General features: G+C 56.6%; 1 protein-coding gene across 7 annotated transcripts in view; it reads right to left on the reverse strand.

Moving 5' to 3' along the window:
- Nucleotides 1–584: 584 nt before the first annotated feature.
- The window catches only part of Lig1 (DNA ligase 1), a 32,409-nt gene continuing 19,590 nt past the window's right edge, over nucleotides 585–13,403 (reverse strand). For all 7 annotated transcript variants that reach the window (XM_047537837.1, XM_047537836.1, XM_047537835.1 and 4 more), the window contains exons 15-28: nucleotides 12,898–12,989; nucleotides 12,604–12,703; nucleotides 11,768–11,853; nucleotides 11,031–11,146; nucleotides 9,875–9,970; nucleotides 7,976–8,086; nucleotides 7,432–7,503; nucleotides 5,513–5,657; nucleotides 5,336–5,418; nucleotides 4,084–4,236; nucleotides 2,611–2,664; nucleotides 1,768–1,911; nucleotides 928–1,020; nucleotides 585–812 (exon numbers count right to left, since the gene is read on the reverse strand). In XM_047537837.1, the coding sequence (XP_047393793.1) occupies nucleotides 729–812; nucleotides 928–1,020; nucleotides 1,768–1,911; nucleotides 2,611–2,664; nucleotides 4,084–4,236; nucleotides 5,336–5,418; nucleotides 5,513–5,657; nucleotides 7,432–7,503; nucleotides 7,976–8,086; nucleotides 9,875–9,970; nucleotides 11,031–11,146; nucleotides 11,768–11,853; nucleotides 12,604–12,703; nucleotides 12,898–12,989 (1,429 nt within the window). In that variant the 3' untranslated portion in view covers nucleotides 585–728. The remainder of the gene's footprint in view (nucleotides 813–927; nucleotides 1,021–1,767; nucleotides 1,912–2,610; nucleotides 2,665–4,083; nucleotides 4,237–5,335; nucleotides 5,419–5,512; nucleotides 5,658–7,431; nucleotides 7,504–7,975; nucleotides 8,087–9,874; nucleotides 9,971–11,030; nucleotides 11,147–11,767; nucleotides 11,854–12,603; nucleotides 12,704–12,897; nucleotides 12,990–13,403) is intronic.

Here is a 13,403-nt window from a genome sequence, read left to right on the forward strand (position 1 = left end):
GTACCTATAAAAACTAAAATCCCCTCTGTAACCAATGGCCATTTTTGCATCCAAACCCCACTGGTGCCCCAGGCCGTGAATAAATAAACGGCTTCTCTGAATCTGCAGAGGTCTGCACTGACAAAGGCCCAACGACAGAATAGGGTGGTGCTGCCTGCGACACTGTTGAACACTTGAGATGACACTTAGTCCCCAGGTGGGGGTATAGAGCTGGAAGCCACACAGTGACCACTGTACTTACTGTCTCCTAGGAGGATGGGATCTCATTAGAAGGGGCCGAGTCAATTGCTGAGGTCTGCACAGGGACCACCAGCTGGAATGCTTGGAGGTCCAACAAGCTAAAATAAACTGTCACGGTCCAATACAAAACAGTATATTTGAGTCCTTGGCTGCATTGTCCCTGTGTGCAGTGCTCAATGGCTGCTGGTGACTGTCAGCTGTCATCATACAGCATGGGGCAAACTCCACCAGCTCTGTGGAGGGCCCTGAGGTACAGCACAGGCTCCCAGTCCCCATCACTGTTCCTTGCTGCCCAGTGTGAGAGCCCAGAGCCCAGAGCCCAGCATGACCCTTGTCACACACCAGGAGTTCGGTAATTATTTATTGAAAGAAATAACCAAATGAATCCCAGACCCAGCACCACCCCTAACACACACGCCAGAGTGCAGCAGCAGACGTCCACACCCCCGGTTCCTCCGCCTCTGTCCCAGCCCCCGGGAGGTCAGGCCTTAGTAGAAATCTTCAGGGTCGGAGTCTGAGCCTGCACCTTGTTGATTCTGAATCTGACTTTGTTTCCGGTACAGACAGGCCACCTGAGGAGGGGTTGGGGGGGGGGATCAGCAGCATCCTGCTGCCCCCACCTCCTGAAGAGGCCAGTCTAGCCACGCAAGCCCACGCTAAGCAAACTCAATCTTCCAAGGGCCTCACCTGGGCACTGGTGGTGGCTTCCTCTGGCTTCTTGTCTTCACGGACACGAATGAACCGAGGGAAGCGAAGTGAGATGCCTTTCTCGCTGTCCACCTGGGGAGGAGGTGGAGGCGTGGCTTGGGTACACTAGCCAGAGCCCTGGGCGTTCCCACCAGGGTCCTCCTCCCGCCTCCACCCTGGCTGCTTCCTGATCCACACAGAGGGACTGAGCAGTAGGGGAGCAGAGCAGCTGAGGAAGAGCCTGGGTCCTGTGCCTGTGCTTCAGAGGTACCAGCTGCTGGGCCCGCGTGGGGCTCCTACCCAGCTGCCGCCCTCAGAGCCTGGTGACACTGGCCAGTCACTTTGGCTCTTGGAGGTGCTATCTCCTTGTGAAATGTGCTTGCCAGGTTTTGAAGGATGGGACAAGACCTGCAGGACACTGGAAAGGTGTGCCTCCCTACTCAAAGGGATGAGAAGGGACAGCTCCCTGATGTGCTGTGTCACCCTGCAGTCACCGCTGGCGCCCCCTGCTGCACACTCCCTGCCTGGGCTGCTCTGGCAGAACCCGGTGCAGCACGCTTGGAATTTACACTCAGTGCTGCGAGAATCCCCAGGCAAGGAAGCAACTGCGGGCCTGGAAGGAGATGCCTAGGGGTTGAACCAAGTGACCTCAAAGAAGATCCAAGTTGTCAAAAGTCACTACAGAGCTTCAGGCAGGACCACGACCCTAATCAAGTGATGTCACAGTTCTAAACTGCTTTTTTAGAGAAATGATTTCTGACCTCATTACTGGACACTCTAAAACTCTCTTAACCACTATGTGGGCCTGAGATCCACTCTCCCGTAGGCCCCCGCACTCACCAGGCCCCGGGCAGCAGGGTAGATGGGGGAGAGAGAGAGGTCCGCACACTTCACCTCCCACACAGCGCTGGGGTCGAGCCAGTGGTCAGGGGCCACGGCACCGTCGGCCCGGACATAGGGGCGTGGGGTGGGTAGCACCAGGGCCTATGGTATGCGGCAGGAAAGAGGGTCTCAGATCTCAAAGCCAAGGCCAGCAGGTGTGAGAATTAGGAAGTAGGGCAAGAGGGAAGAACATGGAGGAAGAACAGAGAGACGGACACCCGTAAAGAAAAATGATGGAGAAGGAATGAGGCATGGAGGACAGGGTAAAAGAAGACAGGGCCCCGGAGCCAAGAAAAGGACAGTAAGACAGAAGAGGCACACACCCAGAGGGAGGGACAGAGACTAGGGGTGGTGATGGGCAGAGGCCCCTCAGAGTGGAGGACGGAGACGCAGAGAGAAGAGGACAGTGAGAAAGATCCAAAGAACGGGACAGAGGTGGAGCCAGGACCCAGAGATGCCAACACACAGGACAGAGACCCCAAATACCTGCAACCACAACACTCCCTCCCCTAGGGGCTCACCAAGCACCTCGGAGGCCACCCTACAGGAACCCCTCCCCAGGTTCCATGCTGCCATGGACAGTCAATGCATCATGCTCAGGGAGACGAGGCCTCTTGGCCAGGGTCACCAGCTGGCAGCTGGCAGCTGGCAGAGCTGCACCTTGAACCTGGACATGTGGAGCTTCAAAGCCCATCCTCCTGCCACTGCCCTCCTGCCCACACCCTGAGCCCCAAGAGGCCGGCGGCCAGGCACCTGTACAGAGCGAGGGCATCGGGCCAGGCCCGCGGCCACCGGGCTCACCTGCAGGCTCTGGTGGTGCTCCTCCAGTTCCTCATCGCTGAAGCCGGTTCCAAGCTGCAGGGAGCACGTGGCAGGTCAGAAGCTGGCGGGCACCTCGCTGCTCTGCTACCTGAGGACTGTTCCCGTGCATGCTGACACTCCCCAACCCACTCTAGGCCCAGAGTCCACAGAAGTCAGGGCAAAGGGGTGGGGTGATGCTGAGCACTGGCCAGGACCCCCAGGCGGTCGCCGCCTCTCACCCAGCAGGTGCTCCCTCAGTCACTCACTGCGCCACCTGGCTAGGAAGTCACTCCCCTGGGCTCATCCACATCCACCCACCTGCAAACCAGCCCAAACCTCCCATCTTAATCTGCCAGGAATTTCACTGCCCCAGTCACAGTCACAGCCAGCAGACAAGACGGCCGCCGTTAAACTACTCACAGAAAATCTCAACGGGAACTCTCTCTGACTATATTGAGCCTTAAGTTTTTCCCCCTCTTGTCCTAACAATAGCTATTTAAAGTATCTCTGCTACAGAAATAATGTAAATGGTGACAGACTGGTGCCCAAAGATGTGGTGAGTCACAAGATCACTCTCATCACTGATGTGGGCTGACGACATATGTGAGGATGCCAGGAGTCTAACCATCCATGACAGGGCGCAGGCTCAGGAAATGGGACCTGGCCCCCAGACTCCTGTGCAGGTAACTCAGGTTACCATGCTATTAAACCCAGGACAGCATTTGAAATGAAGTCATTTTTAAGACAAAAAGAAAAGAAAATCACTTAGAAAATTGCAACATGATAAGAACGTGAATGAAACACCCCCTCCTTTGCTTCTATGCTTGTGCAGCGGGATTCTTTCTGGGTGGTAGTTCGTTCTGTTTCTATGACAGAAGACCCAAAGTCGTTGGATACAGGAAAACAGGAAATGCACAGGAAAGGCCAGTCACAATGTGCACAGCTCTAAAATGCTTCTAAACTTTAAAAAACAAACCCCACATTTCCCAAGGACCCCTTGCAGATGGGGGTGGGCCATGGAGTAAGACTGACAGGAAACTTGGGCAGAGGGTGCTCCCTGGCCCTGGCAGGCAGTCGCCCCTCCTTGCCCTCCAGCCTTCCTCCTGCAGCTTGGGGCATGAAGCCCACAACAGCAGAACACCTGCAGCCACACTGCGACAATGACGCCAGAACACAGGACAAACAGGACCATGGAGAAAGAGGAGAAGCCCAGATCCCTAAGGAGGCCCGGAGCTGCCTGGCCCCTGGGGCCTCTCCCTCCTGTCAGCTGACCTCTGCTCCTCCACTCCCTCCGCATACCTTCTGGATGAGCCTATTTTTCTGTTTGAAGCAAGACTCACTCACAGAATCAGAAAAACACACAGAACCAGGAAAACGGTCGTTCCCCCGTGGAGGAGGAGACAACCTGGCCCAGGCCCCCAGAGTCTGATCTACTGCTCTCCTGCTTCGGTGGTGGGCACCTCTCCCCAGGACCTTGCATATGGCCTGCAGCTCCTCACTGTCCTCGTCGTAGGCGGCCAGCAGGAAGCCCCCATACCGGCCGGCCCGCTTCCCCCGGCCCAGGTAGGCGCCGATCACCACGAGGTCCAGCGTGTCGCCCACGCCATCCAGGTAGTCCTTCTTCAGCTGGGGAGAGGAGCCAGAGGTGAGTAGGGGCCAGGCACGCTCACTTGCTGGAGGCTCATCGGTGGGCTGAGGAGGGACTGGGGTGTCTGGGAACTTCCAGGAAGAACACCGCAAGGAGACCTGGGAAGAGCCTCCAGGCTTGAGGCAGGGAGGGGCAAGGTGGGCCCCCAGGCCACCCTGCAGCCCTCTCTCCCTCCATCCTGACAACCGAGGCCGACTCCTGCGCTCACCTGTCCAGGACCACACTTATCCAGTCCATCAAAAACAGCCATGAGGCGCCATCTATGTGCCTAGCTGGCGCCGGGGCTGTGGATGCCCAAGCGCACACTTCGCTAGGCAGGAAGGTCTGTGCCCACAGCTGCTTCAGGTCCAGGAGGGGACGCAGACCAGGGCGAACACACAGCGGCCTGCGAACTCAGCTCCCTGCCCTCCTGCTCGATCCTCCCATCCTGTCCGCCCAGCTCCCCTCCAGGCCTCAGCAGGCCTGGCCCCAGCTAGTGCAGCCAGAGGACCCCCACAAAATGGCAATTGGATATGTGACTTCCCATATGAAGCCCCTGCAGGCTCCCCAAAACTTTCAGAGGAAAATCCAGTTTGATCTTATGGTGGCCTGAGGGGCTGTGTGACCTGGGGCCACTTTCCACTCCACCTGGCCTGTGCCCTGCACACACCTCCCACCTCAGGGCCTTTGCACCTGAGTATCCTGCCCAACCTCCATGTAGCCAGTCCTTCCTGTCACCCAGGTCCACACCCAAACACTGCCCCCGAAGGGCTTTTCTGGATGATGCAGAGCACACCCATCCTCACTGGCCCTGAGGTTACTTTATCCCATCCATGTCTGGCTGACTCCCTTTCCAGGTTCCTGGCTTAACAGGGAAGCCTGCTAGGGACGGTGCAGCCCCATCTGGCCTCCTCCACAGCTCCCAGGGCTGAGGCCAGAGGTTCACAGCCAGTTCCTGGTGGGCTGGTTAGCCAGGAGGTCTGAGGGCATCTGGTGGGTGGGATGGAGGGAAGGGCTTCTGGGTGCAGCTGGAGGCACATCACCGAGTGACACAGGGACCTGTGTGGGCCTGGGTGGGCATGCTGGGGTGGGAATCACCTTGAGCCAGTTGTGTGACCTCTTGGCGATCTCGTAGGTGGCGTCGACATCCAGGGTCTTCACCATCAGCCCCTCGCAGGAGTCTGAGGAGGCACAGAAGATGGCCAGTGGCATTCCTGGACTCACCAAGGCTGGGCAGGCCGGGGAGCTCGTGGGAGCTAAGAGCGGCTGCCTCACCTTTCACCGACTGCTCCAAGAACTCAGCGATTTGCTCAGTGTCCTTGGTGTCCAGGGAGGTGGCGAAGACAAACTCACCCTCCGTCTCCACGAAGTGCTCATGGAGCAGCTGCCGGCGTCGTGACAGGGGTTCACGGACCAGGGACTGGGGAGGGGAGGGACGCCATTGTGCAAACAGAGACCAGCAGCCCCGACCTTGAGGCCAGAGGGAATCGTATGCACGGGTCATCAACAAGAGGGTGGACCCAGCTTAGTTGGTGACCTCCGGAGCATCAGGCAGAGGTGTGGCCTGGCTGGAGCTGGAAGGGCCTCTATGCACCTCTTGTTAATGTCAGTCCAAAGGGAGAAAAAGAAGCCAGTGGCCATTAGGTTAGTAACCTTGTTCCCAAGAACATATTTTCTCCATCCACACAGGGCTTGGCAGCTTCTTCCTGGGAAGAACCAGAGTAAAAACTATTGTCCCCTGGTATCTGTGGGGACTTCTGCTGATGCTTAAGTAGTTTATAAAACGGTGCAGTATCTGTATAAAGTGCAAGTCACTTCAACTCATCTCTCTGTTAGCTATCACACCTAGTGCGAGGTACACGTAAATGTTTGCAATGCTGTGTGAACAGGGAGTAATCACAAGAAAAGACCTGCATACATTTGTACAGATGCAGTTCTTGTGGGTATATTCAATCCTAGGCTGTTGGAACCCACAGACATGGAGATTGAAGAATCAAAGGCGACTGTATTCCCGGCTTTGTGTCTGTCACAGTCACCGAGCCCCGCTGTTGTAGGGCAGAGACAGCCACAGACCATGAGCAAATGGGTGCGGTCACGTTCCAACAGAGCCTCAGTTACAAACCCAGGAGGGTGGGTGGGACAGACGTGGCTGTGGGCTGCCAAGCTTGGATGAGACCTTGTCTACTGGTGGACACTCTGCTCGCGTCTGCCATAACAGGAATTTAAAAGCCTCGTGGATGCTGACCTGCTCTCTGGCCTTAGCAGCTTGATGGAATAGACTCTGTCCTCTCCAGGATATAAATACACTCCCAATACTGGGGTCAGCCTTTTCCTTGCCCAATGTCATGTGGGTGGGGGAATCTTGGGAGAGGCAAGGGTAGGAGGCAAGAGAAGGAAGAGAGCAGTCTCCTAGTCCCTCCTTCCCATCTTGGAGGAGACGACTCTCCTCTCTCAGGCTGGGGTGAGAACGCTCTTGACACATGAGGCTCCCCAGATACTTGGTGGGTACCCCAAAGCAACCATCTTTAGACTTCTCAGTCTTGTGACCCCCTTACACTCTTAGAAAGCATTGAGGACTCACTCCAAAGAGTCTTTGTTTATGTGGGTTACATTTCTTGATATTGACTATTTTAGAAATTAAAAATAGGAAATTTGAATGATAGTAATTCATTTAAAGAATAAATTCAATATGCTCATCTGAATAGCAGGTTTTTGTTGTTGTTGAAGTGCTGGGGATTGAGTCTAGGGCCTTGCATGAGTTAAGCAAGTGCTACACACTGATCCACACTCCAGATCCAAACACCACGTTTTACAAAACACCTATATTTAAAAAAACAAAAAACAAAACAAAACAAAAAAACAGTGAGAAGAGAGGTGCTGCTCTCTTCCATTTTTCCAGCTTCCTTACCGTCTGGCTTTTCACATCTGCTTAGGCACTCTGATGGCTGCAATGTTGGTCTGGGTGGCAGACACAGAGAAATCTGCTCCCACAGATGTGGAGCCAGAAGGACCTCACAGACCCCCCTGAAAGGGCCTTGGGGACCCCAGGGGTCCTGCAATCACACATTCAAAGCACTGCCTGAGCACGGTCTCCTAGCTAAGTGACGGTAGAATTAGTAAAGGAAGTCACTCTGCCACCCCAGGCTCACGCCTCACCCCCAGCCCTTGGCAGCCCCAGCCAGAGTGGAACCCACCTCTCCGTTGAGGTAGATGAGGTCGAAGGCGTAAAGACACACCTGCACCTGGATCTCTGAGGCATCTACCTCCTGATTGGGCAGAAGAGAGAGGAGGAGTGGGTGAGTCAGACAGGGGAGGCTGCGTCCCCTCCCACTGTGCTGGGGCACACCAGCCACCAACTCTCCCGTCCCCGAGCTGTGGCTGCACCTGTGAAGGCAATGATGCTGGGCCCAGGTCCCGAGTCACGATGGCTCTTAGCAAACCCCAACAGCCTCACTTCCCCTCAAGTCTGTTTTCCCAGCCCCCTCTGCAGCTAATGGTGGTGACAGACCACAATTTTGACCAGTCTGTGGTCAAGGGAAAGCCCAGGGGCCTTCCAGGGCTATCTACTTTCACAGTAAAATGAATGAGATGCAGGAAAGGGCCTTTTCCCACTTCCTAACTGGGACACCGGGATGGAGTGCAGTGGCCACTTCACCAAAGGCTGTCAGAACTGCATCCAGACTGACAGGAAAGGGTCGGTATGCAGCCATGGCAGATGGTGGGGGAGGCTGGTGCTACCTTGCGTTTGCGAGTGGTAAGCACTTGGAATGGCTGGATTTGCTTCTTTTCCCGGTCCCAAGCTACAGCTTCTGTGTCCAGGATGAAGGATGTGACTGACGGGAGTTTAATCTGAAGAGAGGAGGAGGAGATGCAGGGCTGGTGAGATGCTGGCAACGAGCTCAAGAAACAGATAGGGAAACAAATGGCCTTTTCCTTCCAAAGTTCATCCCGAGACACGAATACAGGTCCTCTTCTACCTTCTCTGAGGAAGGACTATTGGGTCCTTCAAGCTGGACACCCAGGAGCCTGTCATCTCCCACTGCCTCTCCACCACACTCAATCCCAAGGACATTTGTGACTTCCCCTGAAACCTAAGCCACCCCTTTTTATTTCTCCACAGTTGGCCCAGGATGCCCTGTCCTGGGGGGTTCTCTCTACACCCTAGCAATCCACTCTCTTCACAGCAGACAGGTGGTTGTGACAAACCCTGAATCGGATCACCAGGCAAACCTGCTAAAAATCACCCTCAACTCCCCAGAGCTGTGGGGACTCTCCTCGGTCACTCCTGGTTCTCCCCCAGTGCATCCGCCCCTCAGCCTCTCTTCACCCCAGAACGTCAGCCTCTCCACTTCTCAAATGAGCTGTTGCCTGTCCCACCATGGTGTCTGCAGAGGCTGATCCCTCTGAGATGCCTGCCCCCACCCTTCTCCTGTCTTGTCCATGGCCTACCCGGGAAGCCTTCTTCTCCCTCAGAGACAATTCCAGGGGGTACCTTTCATCTGCACCCTGGGCCTGTGTGGCCAAAGGCTCTACTTCCATGACATCTAGGCTAAATCAAGTCTATTTCTCACACCAGCTAAGAGCATGCTGGTCCTTTTCTTCAGAGCTCTGATCTCCATGTGGAATCACAGAACCAAAGGGTCTGGCAGAGGTCTGCCTGCCTGCAAAGATATGAGCTTGGGCTAGGGCCACCCATATTACACCTGGGCTGAGCAAGGCTCCCAGTAACACCTGCTGAGTGAGCAAGCAGGAGGCCAGATACAGGCGACCATGGACTGCGCGATGCCTCCCACAGGAAGCTCCAGAGACAAAACCAGCCTGAGACAAAAGCACCTTGGCAGCTGCCTCTGGCAGAGGCAGGGCTGGATGGCCAGGGTTCGAGAAAACACATCTGTTGATGAGCTTATCAGAGCCTCCACTGGTGTGGAGCCCTTGCTGCCTCTTAACCGGCAGAATCCTCAACACTGCTTCCTGCTCATTGGAGGAAACACTTTCCTGTCTGAATAGGGGTAGGCAAGGGGAAGTGCTCCTTGATGGGGAACTGTTAGAACAGACTCCAGATCACCCCAGGTGCAGAGGAACCCCCAGCTCCACGGCCCAGAACCACTACACCTCTGGCTCATGATCCAAGACTCCAGGCTGAGCCACAGGATGGCTCCCTGCAGCCCCGGAGGCCTCCCCCTGCCTTCCTGCTGAGAGATAGGCTGCTGGGCTCCATCCCAGTTTCCAGGCTGATGCTGCTCTAGGGTAGCCAAGGCACCTAGTGATGGCCAGGGGTGGGGAAGAGACCTGGGAAGTGCCAGTCTTCTCAAGGGAGTGGCAGAAGCTGGACCCCTTTGCTCTGTCTGCAAATGTGGCAGTTACTGGGGACTCTAAGCGGACAAGCACTGTGATGAAAAGCTGAGGGCAGAGGAGACAGGCAGAAATGAACTGGATGCAGGACACCAGCCCACCATCGAGGCAGCCCTGCACTGCCCACCCACATTTGGAAAAAACAGCATCTATTTAAGTAAGTGTTTTGTTATGTCAGCCAAATGCACTCAGATCTCCTAATAGGCCCCAGGGGTCCTGCTGGCCTGCAGGGCCCACCATTCTGCATCACGACTGTAGCCCTGAAAAGCACAGGCGGGCGCCCACCTTGGGAATGCGGTTGATGATGTCAGGGTACTTTCCTGTGTTATCTTCCTGATTCCTGCTGAAAATCTTCACCTCCCCGCCTTCCAGAAGGTGGATCTGCCATTAAGGGATGAGGAGAGAACATCAGAGTCCAGCCCACCCCACACAGCCCCTCTCTTCTCTTCAGACCCTACTTCCCTGGCAGAGGCTGAGAGGCCGAAGGAGGCGACCTGGGTGACTGTCCCCTTGGCACCTCCTGCCCCACCACCCCCTCTAGTCCCACCTCTGCTACCGAAGGCTGTCTCCCTGGTTTCCAGTGCACACACTGGTCTGAAGCCCAATACGCTTGCTCCCGTTTCTATTTTCTTTTTCTTTTTGGTACTGGAGATTGAACCCAGGGGTGCTTTACCACTCTGCCACATCCTCAGTCCTTCTTATATTTTATTTAGAAACAGGGTCTGGGTTGCTTAGAGCCTTGCTAAGTTGCTGGGGCTGGCTCTGAATTTATAATCCTCCCGTCTCAGCCTCCTGAGTTGCTGGATTACAGGTGTGCGCCACAGCACCCAGCCCCTGGTTTCTATTGTTGATTATTTTAACAGTTACCATGTGGGGCTCATACAAGCCAGCTCATGGTGTTACCTCAGGAACTGGTTCTATATTTAAAATCGTGACCACTCTGTAAATCACTTTCTTTTTTTCTCAGTGTTACTTGGAAGATCTGCCTGTGACGCTTTGTCTATGGAATCTCCTGTTCACAACGCTCTCAAAGCTCCATAGACACCACCTGCTCTGACTGCCCACCCACCCCATGTGGTGAACACAGAGATGGGCCCAGAGCCCACCAGGACAGGAGACCCATGGGCTTAGAGCCAGGATCAAGGGCATCTGAGGGTCACAGGACACATACACGTCAGCACACTAAGAGTCACACAGGCACCTCCTGGGATGGCCTCACGCACAGCAGCCCCCAGCGGAGCAGGTATCATGGACCTCCCCCACCGCAGGTCAGGACTGGTGTGGGCTACCCTTCGACAAGCTAGTGTGTGCTGGGGGTTACCACGCTCACTGCGGAGGGGAAACCAGAGCCCAGAGAGCAAGGCGCAGGCAGTTCGCGAGAGGCAGGCTCTGTGCTTAGGCTGGTGCTTCCATGCGGAGCCAGGACTGTGCCCGCCCCTACCTGTGCCCTCTGTCCGTCGTACTTGTACTCGCAGGTGAAGGCTGCCTCCTCGAAGCGTTTCAGGACCTCGCTGACGCCCCGAGTGGGATGGGCCAACATTGGTTTCAGGGGCACCCCTGGGGGCAGGGGGAAGCACATTAGGGGAGTCTGGGGCAGAGGACAGCGAGGAGTCCCTGCATCAGAGGGGGCTGTGGGGGAGGTGGCCACAGGCCCAGGATTACTGCCCCTTGAGTGTTGCAGAAGAGACAAAGCCTCCACTTCTCTGAAGGGTCCCCACTTGGGACGGCACCTGCCAGGCTCCCTGGCAGCCGGGAAAGGCAACTGGAAGGCACACAGAGCATGTACCCAATGTCTGGCCAGTCTTACAAGCAACGTGGTTGCCTCCCCTGACTGGCACGAGGATGTGGTAACTCACACCTGGCAGAGCGAAGACCTTGGGACGGCAGAGGGACAAGACAGAAGGACCCTGCCTTGACAGAGCCCACCTGCCTTGCTCTGGACACTTCTGTGTGGGAGAGACTCTCTCTGGACAACCCACTGCCCTCTAGGCTACCTCAATAGCTTTGCCACACCCTGTCCACTCAGAAGAGGAAGCTCTGGAGGCAAGGAAGGGGTCGCAAGACTGAGTCCTGGTGGGGAGAGGGGGCTCTAGGTCCTCAGCGGGCGGCTGGCAGGGCCCCCTTGCACCTCTCCTGCAGGGGCGGGCCGTGGCCAGCTCGAGAGCCCGAGGGTGGTACCTGGGCTCAGCCTGCAATGCTCCGGCAGACGCTCCAGGCCATGCTCCAGCAGCACAGGGACGAGTCTGTCCAGGTCGGGCACCTCGCTGGGGTGGGTGTGAGAACAAGATGGGGAGTTCACTAGAACCCGCACACCTGAGGACTGTGCTGCTGTCTGCGTGTGCCGCGGGAAGGGCCTCTCACCCATGCTCTGAGCTGGGCCCGTGAATGCCTCTGCCTGTCTCCATGACCACATTGTGGCTCCCCTGCCACCCTATGTCCTCCCTCAGTCACCAATGTCACTGTCTCCCTTAGTGGGGGCCCAATGTCACCCCCACCCCTCCCCGTGAAGCCCGTGATCCTCCACACAGCTACGCAGGGAAACCAATCAAGTTAAACCCATTTCATCAGTGCCAGGTGCCCTGCAAAGATCCCACCTAGCTGGTCTGGGCCTGAGCTCACCAGCTGGCCCACAGTAGGTACCTGGGAGCACGTGTGGAGCTGCTCGCGGACCTCCTGTCTCTGATACGGTTTTGCTCACCAGCTCCAGGCCAGCTGCTGGCCAAGGTCCCTCTACATGGCTTGCTCTGGGGACCTCACCACCATGTCCTCTCTGTGACCATGGCAAGCTCTTGCTATGGGTCAGTCTCCAGCCCCTCCCTGAGTCTCTTAGGACTCTTCCTGTGAAGCCTACCCAGAACCCAGGCCTCCTGACACCTGCTGTCCTCACTCCAGGTCAGCGTCTGTCTCCCCCTGGTCACCGCCCTTCACATCTGCCACCTTCCTGATATTTGTCACCACTTTATCCACCCTTGCTCCCCAGCACTCCTGCGGCACCCAAGGCCCCTGGGTCTCACCAGAACGTCTGCTTCAGGATCATGCATTGCTCCTCCAGCCACGTCTTTCTGGCCTCTGCAGTCCTGCCCTTCCCAGCATCCACCACAGCAGGGGGGAACTCTAGGAAAAGACCCACCAGGGCAACAGTGGGCGGTTAACTGCTGGGAAAGGAATGCAGACGCAGACATCTGGGCACCCTTCTCGGGGAGAAGCGGCTGGAGTGGCGGGAGCTGTGGGGTTCGGGTGGGGCATGGGCTTCTGAGAAGGAAGACCACTAATAGTGATGGACAGGAAGAGGCGCCGGCAGGGCTCACCTTGGCCTGGGGGTGTGAGGCTCACGGCCTGGGCAAGGGCGGCCAGCACTGACTGCTCTGCGAGTCCAAGGCGCAGCCGTCCACTCAGGGACCTGGAGAGAGGGCAGGGGTGTGCCGTGGCTGGCTCCCTCCCAACCTGGTCCCAGGGCCTTGCTCCTGCCTGTCTGACTAGAAGGTGGTGTGACTCACATGCCTATGTCCCCTCTGTCCAGAGAGGAGGAAACCAGGGCCGCCCTGGGAGAACGATGGGTGAAGCACTTGGCATTATTTTGCTCCTATTGTCACAGCAAGCTCATGGCTGTGTGCTCACCACCCTGTCATGCCAGGGCAGGTGTCACTGGTCAGGGCAAGCCTGGCCAAGAGCCCAGGGTCCTGCCCCAAGGGGAGGGGTCAGTCTGTGAGGGGAAACTGGGCTCGAGGTCTGGCTCTTGTTCTTGTTTTCAGGCCTAAAGAAGGTCAGCAGGCCAGCGTGTTAGCAGGGACTCCAGTCGCCAGGCCTCCTACCT

Source organism: Sciurus carolinensis, unplaced genomic scaffold, assembly GCF_902686445.1.
Source record: "Sciurus carolinensis unplaced genomic scaffold, mSciCar1.2, whole genome shotgun sequence".
NCBI lineage: Eukaryota > Metazoa > Chordata > Mammalia > Rodentia > Sciuridae > Sciurus > Sciurus carolinensis.